The sequence below is a fragment of the Suncus etruscus genome, chromosome 1 (assembly GCF_024139225.1).
Source record: "Suncus etruscus isolate mSunEtr1 chromosome 1, mSunEtr1.pri.cur, whole genome shotgun sequence".
Taxonomy (NCBI): Eukaryota; Metazoa; Chordata; class Mammalia; order Eulipotyphla; family Soricidae; genus Suncus; species Suncus etruscus.
This window is the reverse complement of record NC_064848.1, coordinates 132,867,749-132,875,839: the sequence shown is the minus strand read 5'-3', so window position 1 is coordinate 132,875,839 and position 8,091 is coordinate 132,867,749. Positions and strand designations below refer to the sequence as shown.

Here is an 8,091-nt window from a genome sequence, read left to right as displayed (position 1 = left end):
AGGTGAGAGCAAAAGGTCCCTGAAAAGACTAGAATATTATAACAAAAGAAAATTTTAGTGCTTTCATCACAGTAAATTTCAATGACTTAGAAATTATATGACAAAAAAATGAGCATTGAAAAACAAATATATTAAATAGTATATTTTTGTTAACAATAACTGTATCAAGAAAAGATATTTTGGCTCATTGTAGTTAAGTGTTACTGTTTAAAAAAATAAAACCCCTCTATCTTTTTGGGGGAATGGAGGTACTTCCCAGCTAGTGCTCAAGAGACCCAGTGGTTTCTCTTGTAATTCTCTGCCAAGCAGAAAATTCAAGGATGCAGTGCAGGGGATTATTCCAGACACTATGCAATTGGAGTCTGCCACGTGTAAGGCACGTGCTTTAATCTCAGGACTGGCTCTTAAATGCCATCATTTATCATTTATAACATTTTTGTTTCAGGAACATTTTTATTGTGGTTTTAAAATAATTCAATTTTCTTTTTCTATTTTAGATTATTTCTTTATTTAAGGACCATGATTACAAACATGTTTGCAATTGGGTTTCAGTTATAAAAAATGCACGCACACACCCCTTCACCAGGGCAACTTTCCCGTCTACAATGTTTCCTATTTCCTCCTCTCCCATACCCTGCCTTATGCATAGTATCTACCTCTCTATCATTGTTATGGTAGTTGTTAGTGTAGTTATTTCTCTAACTGCACCCATCATCTTTGGGTAGAGCTTCATATAATGGACTATTCTTTCCAAACATCAAAACCTCATTTTCATGGTCTCTAGGTATTATTTTTATAATGCCCTTTATTTTTATTAAATACCACAGATTAGTGAGACTATCCTGTGTCTCTCTGCTTCTGACTCAGCATAATAGTCTCTATGTCCATAAATGTAAAGCCAAATTTCATAACTTTATTTTTCTAACAGCTGCATAGTATTTCATTGTATATATTTACCACAGTTCTTTATCCACTCATTTTTTATTGATCATCTGAGTTGTTTCCAAATTCTAACTATTGTAAATAGCACTACAATGAATTTAGGAGTACAAAGGGCATTATTTTCTTCTGTTTTTATGATCCTGTTTTTATGATCCTAGTAGTGGTAAATATGGGTCATATGGAAGCATAATTTTCAGTTTTTTGAAGAATAGCCTTATTGTTTTTTAAAAAGCTTGATATCAGACCTGAAACTATATCCAAGATAAAATAGGCAAAACAGTCCATCTTCAAGGAGACAGCATCACTGTCCAGGCAAGCAGAAACAGATAAATAGGACTACATAAAACTGTAGGAAATAAAAGGTTTCTCAAAATAATTTATGATGATTTTTGAATTTCTTTTAGTGTCTGTTGTGATTACCCCCTTTTGTTACTGATTTTATTTGTTTGATTTCTCTTCCTTTGTGAATCATGTTAGGATTTATTGATCTTGTTTTGTTTTTTTTTTTTCAAATAACTATGTCTTGGCTTCATTGATTCATTCAATTTTGAAAGGGTTTCAGTACAATTTTGGTCATTTTAAAATTTTTAAGTTGTGTATTAATGTTATTTATGTAAGACTTTTCTGATAAATACTTGCAAAGCTATAAGTTTTCTCTTATTACTTCTTTTGCTGTGTTTCACAAACTGATTGTGTGTGGTCTTATTTACATTTATTTCCAGGAATCTTTTTTCTTTTCCTTTGACCCATTATTTGTTGAATTTCTTGGTGTTAGAGTTATTTCTCCGTTTCTGTTTGCAATTCACTTCTATTTTCGAAGATAATTTAAGAGATAATGGTTACAATTTCTAAGCTCTTAATTTTTGAGGGGTATGGTTAGTGGCTAAACATAAAACATATTTTAAAAGTATGCTAATATGCATTGCAAAAGTATGTATTGGGGGACTTTGAAGAATTTAAAGCCAGGCTGGCTGTCAGAACCTCGCGGCAGACATCGTGGGCCTATGCTGTTCCCAGCTGCCAGGCTTTTGCTGTTCCCAGCGGCCCAAGATTGGATTCCTTCAGCATTCCTACAGACAGACTTGCTTGCTTCAGGTGAGTTGAATTGTCCTCAGACTGATTCCTGCGGCTTTCTGCTGGTTGTCAGAAGCACGGCCACTCAGCTCTATCTTCTTCTACCTAATGAATACAACCATAACACATGGAGTGATGTTTTTATTTTGGAATCCTAATGCAGTAGTCATTATGATAATGTCATGTCATAATCTAAATTAATCCTTTTGATTTAATTTTACCTGATGATATAATTTCATGTTTTTCCACAGAGACCCTTGGATGAGACATTTGAATGCCATGAACTCATACTTCAGTGCTCATGGATCACTGTAAACAATAACATGAAAGGCTATTATGAAAATAGAAATGAAGACATTAAAACATTATAATGAGCGCTGTAGTGAGAGTAGTGAGTCTATATATTCTAATCCATCTATCTACTGTTTTTCTGCTGATAAAAATCTTAGACCATTATTATAGACATCTCTAAAAAGCATTCAGCTAAGTAGTTTAAGCAGCTGTATTTGTTATCATAGATCTTTTTAAGGTATAAAAAAAGATTATACACAGCTGAAGATTTCACAGATGGTTTGGAGATTTTTAGAAACTACTTATTATTAAATATAAACCAACATTGCTTTGCATAATTTTTACAATAGAATGTAATGAACCTTTTCAATTCACCATAATGGTTCAAAACTGAGGATAAATTGTATTTTAGGTTTTTTCTTAGAATTCCTGATATATTTTCATAAGTCATAATTTTCTAAAGGAAAGACCAAATAAGTTTGCAGATGTTCATCTTTTTGTTTTTATAGAGAAGTGTCTTAAATATACTAATAGCACAGATGGGAATTTCAAATTTTCTGTCCTTTTTAGGACAACCTGTTGTTTTTTACAATAGCTGAAGTAAACCCTATTATTTTCTTTAAGTTTTTCTTTTTCAAAAAATATTTTAAGGCAATCTTTTAACCTGCTTTTGTCTGTTGATATGGAGCCAGTATATATGAGTAAAAGTCTCTGATGTCTGAGATTCTGAGATTCATAGTGGCACACAAGACACATGATCTTACATGGCCTTGAAAAAAAGTATAGTAATAGTAGAGCCATTTGACTGCTTGTATGTCTGCCAAGTTGTTTTACTGTTTTTGATTCATGGATATAATCGCTATTTTCCTCTATATGACTATTCTGTTAAATAATTTTAATCAAGCCTGGCGGCCATCCTCCATCAAGAATAGAAGTAGTTCACTTGGATCTTGATGATTGTTCCTGCATAGTGATTATTTTTTCAATGGACATTGTAAAACCTTTACAGCTGATGTACATATGTTTTCCTGCCCACAAGGATTTTATAAGCTTAGAAAATTCTTCTGCCACCTTAACTTATATCCCAATGGATTTGACTTGTTAATGTTCTTATAATGATCTGGTAAAAGTAATCAGTCAAACTGGGGAGATTATACATGCATTGTAATACTGATGTCAAATAACAAGTGTTTCCTATAATACAAAATGTGGTGACAGCAGGAACCCTTTCCTCATCTACAGAATCAAAATCCTGGTCCTGGAATTATTTCCATTCTCGATAGTCTCTATCTCTTTGGGTGGTGCTGATTTATTTTCCAGTTACTTGTTTAAGTCACAATTTGTTTTCTATTCTCAACCATTTAAATGATCTGTGTCAGTACCGAGGGGCAATTTACTGTCTTACATTGCATTTCTGTCTGAAGTTTTAATTTGTGGAAATTCTAATTCTGAAAAAGCAAAGTAGGACCCAGGGTTGTTTTTCTGGGTTGCCTTCTGTTGAAACAAACATAAACATATTTTTGTCTCAAGTGAGGATATTACCAGCGATCCATTCATTATCCAATTTTACCCATATAGGTGAATTAATTTTTGTACCTGAGAATCTTCTTAAAGTGTCTTTCTGCCGTAGCATAGGTTTCTCCTTGAGGTAAATTTAAAAAGTTTAGTAAAAATAATGTTAAAGACAGAATGTTAGTGGGTGGCATGCCACTTTTTCTATATTTTAATAGTTGAGTTTTGAGAATGCTGTGAGCCCTCTCAATTTTAGCTTGTAGGTCAGATAATATGGTATACTTGTGATGTGCTTGATTTGTTATTCCTTACAAAATGATTGAAAACTATTGCTTACATAGACTTGGCCATTGTCTGCCTCAATGAACTGGAGGACCCTCATAACATAAAAGCATTGTAGCTTGAAGGTACAAATAGTTTTAGCTCTTTTAGAAGTTATTGGAACTCACCATATAACATGGGAGTAGATAACCACAGCTACATGAAGATAGGGGTCTTTTGGAAAAAGTCCACATGGTGATATCCATTTGCCACAATTTATTAGTCTGTAACCCTCAGGGGTTGGCCCCAGCCACCTGTGTTCTTTTATTCAAGGGTGCACAGATATTACTTGTATCAACTATTTTTCTGGTCTGCCTCAATGTAATTTCATTCATACGACAGGCATTTGTATGTAATGCTGCGTGTTCTTCTACAGAATTCTTTTTTTTTTTGAAAAGTTTCATATATATATTTTTTTAACACCACCCATCACCAGTGCAACATTCCCATCACCAATGTCCCAAGTCTCCCTCCTCCCCACCCGACCCCCGCCTGTACTCTAAACAGGTTCTCAATTTCCCTCATACATTCTCATTATTAGGACAGTTCAAAATGTAGTTATTTATCTAACTAAACTCATCACTCTTTGTGATGAGCTTCCTGAGGTGAGCTGGAACTTCCAGCTCTTTTCTCTTTTGTGTCTGAAAGTTATTATTGCAAGAATGTCTTTCATTTTTCTTAAAACCCATAAATGTGTGAGACCATTCTGCGTTTTTCTCTCTCTCTCTGACTTATTTCACTCAGCATAATAGATTCCGTGTACATCCATGTATAGGAAAATTTCATGACTTCATCTCTCCTGACAGCTGCATAATATTCCATTGTGTATATGTACCACAGTTTCTTTAGCCATTCGTCTGTTGAAGGGCATCTTGGTTGTTTCCAGAGTCTTGCTATGGTAAATAGTGCTGCAATGAATATAGGTGTAAGGAAGGGGTTTTTGTATTGTATTTTTGTGTTCCTAGGGTATATTCCTAGGAGTGGTATAGCTGGATCGTATGGGAGCTCGATTTCCAGTTTTTGGAGGAATCTCCATATCGCTTTCCATAAAGGTTGAACTAGACGGCATTCCCACCAGCAGTGGATAAGAGTTCCTTTCTCCCCACATCCCCGCCAACACTGTTTATTCTCATTCTTTGTGGTGTGTGCCATTCTTTGTGGTGTGAGGTGGTATCTCATCGTTGTTTTGATTTGCATCTCCCTGATGATTAGTGATGTGGAGCACTTTTTCATGTGTCTTTTGGCCATCTGTATTTCTTCTTTGTCAAAGTGTCTGTTCATTTCTTTCCCCATTTTTTGATGGGATTAGATGTTTTTTTCTTGTAAAGTTCTGTCAGTGCCTTGTATATTTTGGAGATTAGCCCCTTATCTGATGGGTATTGGGTGAATAGTTTCTCCCACTCAGTGGGTGGCTCTTGTATCTTGGGCACTATTTCCTTTGAGCTGCAGAAGCTTCTCAGCTTAATATATTCCCATCAGTTAATCTCTGCTTTCACTTGCTTGGAGAGTGCAGTTTCTTCCTTGAAGATGCCTTTAGCCTCAATGTCCTGGAGTGTTTTACCTATGTATTGTTCTATATATCTTATGGTTTTGGGGCTGATATCGAGGTCTTTAATCCATTTGGATTTTACCTTCGTACAGGATGTTAGCTGGGGGTCTAAGTTCAATTTTTTGCAAGTGGCTACCCAGTTGTGCCAACACCACTTGTTGAAGAGGCTTTCTTTGTTCCATTTAGGATTTTTTGCTCCTTTATCAAAATTAGGTGATTGTATGTCTGGGGAACATTCTCTGAGTATTCAAGCTTATTCCACTGATCTGAGGGCCTGTCCTTATTCCAATACCATGCTGTTTTGATAACTATTGCTTTGTAGTACAGTTTAAAATTGGGGAAAGTAATTCCTCCCATATGCTTTTTCCCAATGATTGATTTAGCTATTCGAGGGTGTTTATTGTTCCAAATAAATTTCAAAAGTGCCTGGTCCACTTCTTTGAAGAATGTCATGGGTATCTTTAGGGGGATCGCATTAAATCTGTACAGTGCTTTGGGGAGTATTGCCATTTTAATGATGTTAATCCTGCCAATCCATGAGCAGGGTATGTTTTTCCATTTCCGCGTGTCCTCTCTTATTTCTTGGAGCAGAGTTTTATAGTTTTCCTTGTATAGGTCCTTCACATTTTTAGTCAAGTTGATTCCAAGATATTTGAGTTTGTGTGACACTATAGGGAATGGAGTTGTTTTCTTAATGTCCATTTCTTCCTTATTAGTATTAGTGTATAGAAAGGCCATTGATTTTTGTGTGTTAATTTTGTAGCCTGCCACCTTGCTATATGAGTCTATTGTTTCCAGAAGCTTTCTGGTAGAGTCTTTGGGGTTTTCTAAGTAGAGTATCATGTCATCTGCAAACAGTGAGAGCTTGACTTCTTCCTTTCCTATCTGGATTACCTTGATATCCTTTTCTTGCCTAATCGCTATAGCGAGTACTTCCAGTGCTATGTTGAATAGGAGTGGTGAGAGAGGACAGCCTTGTCTTGTGCCAGAATTTAGAGGAAAGGCTTTCAGTTTTTCTCCATTGAGGACAATATTTGCCTCTGGCTTGTGGTAGATGGCCTTAACTATATTGAGAAAGGTTCCTTCCATTCCCATCTTGCTGAGAGTTTTGATCAAGAATGGGTGTTGGACCTTGTCAAATGCTTTCTCTGCGTCGATTGATATGATCATGTGATTTTTATTTTTCTTGCTGTTGATGTTGTGTATTATGTTGATAGATTTACGGATGTTAAACCAGCCTTGCATTCCTGGAATTAAACCTACTTGATCGTAGTGGATGATCTTCTTAATGAGGCATTGAATCCTATTTGCCAGGATTTTGTTGAAGATCTTTGCATCTGCATTCATCAGCGATATTGGTCTGTAATTTTCTTTTTTCGTAGCATCTCTGTCCGGTTTAGGTATCAAGGTAATGTTGGCTTCATAAAAGCTATTTGGAAGTTTTCCTGTTTTTTCAATTTCATGAAAGAGTCTTTCCAGGATTGGTAGTAGTTCCTCTTGAAAGGTTTGAAAGAGTTCATTAGTAAATCCATCTGGGCCTGGGCTTTTGTTTTTGGGCAGTCATTTGATTACTTTTTTAATTTCCTCAATAGTAATGGGTGTGTTTAGATATGCTACATCCTCTTCCTTCAATCGTGGAAGATTATAAGATTCCAAAAATTTATCCATTTCTTCCAGGTTTTCATTTTTAGTGGCATAGAGTTTCTCAAAGTAGTTTCTGATTACCCTTTGAATCTCTACCATATCAGTAGTGATCTCTCCTTTTTCATTCCTAATATGAGTTATCAAATTTCTCTCTCTTTCTTTCTTTGTTAGTTTTGCCAGTGGTCTATCAATCTTGTTTATTTTTTCAAAGAACCAACTTCTGCTTTCGTTGATCTTTTGGATGGTTTTTCTGGTTTCCACCTCATTGATTTCTGCTCTCAGCTTTGTTATATTCTTCTGCCTCCCTATTTTTGGATCCTTTTGTTGATCACTTTCTAATTCTATGAGCTGCGTCATTAAGCTATTCAGGTATGCCCCCTTCTTCTTTCCTGATATGTGCTTGCAAAGCTATAAATTTTCCTCTCAGTACTGCTTTTGCTGTGTCCCATAGGTTCTGATAATTTGTGTCTCCATTGTCATTTGTTTTCAAGAAGGTTTTGATTTCCTCTTTGATTTCATCTCGGACCCACTGATTATTCAGTATGAGGCTATTTAACTTCCAGGTGTTAAAATTTTTCTTCTGTGTCCCTTTGTAGTTTATATATAATTTCAGGGCTTTGTGGTCAGCAAAGGCAGCCTGCAAAATTTCTATCCTCTTGATATTATGGAGGTATGTTTTGTGTGCTAACATGTAGTCTATCCTAGAGAATGTCCCATGTACATTAGAGAAAAATGTGTATCCAGGCTTCTGGGGGTGG

The 8,091-nt window shown here is 35.5% G+C and overlaps 1 protein-coding gene across 1 annotated transcript in view; it reads right to left on the bottom strand.

Moving 5' to 3' along the window:
- LOC126017852 (hyaluronidase PH-20-like) overlaps positions 1 to 7,642 on the bottom strand; it is a gene marked incomplete at its 5' end in the record, with an annotated part of 21,396 nt that extends 13,754 nt beyond the window's left edge. Inside the window, one exon of the mRNA XM_049779952.1 lies at positions 7,604 to 7,642. Coding sequence (XP_049635909.1) covers positions 7,604 to 7,642 — 39 coding nt within the window. The remainder of the gene's footprint in view (positions 1 to 7,603) is intronic.
- Positions 7,643 to 8,091: the final 449 nt, after the last annotated feature.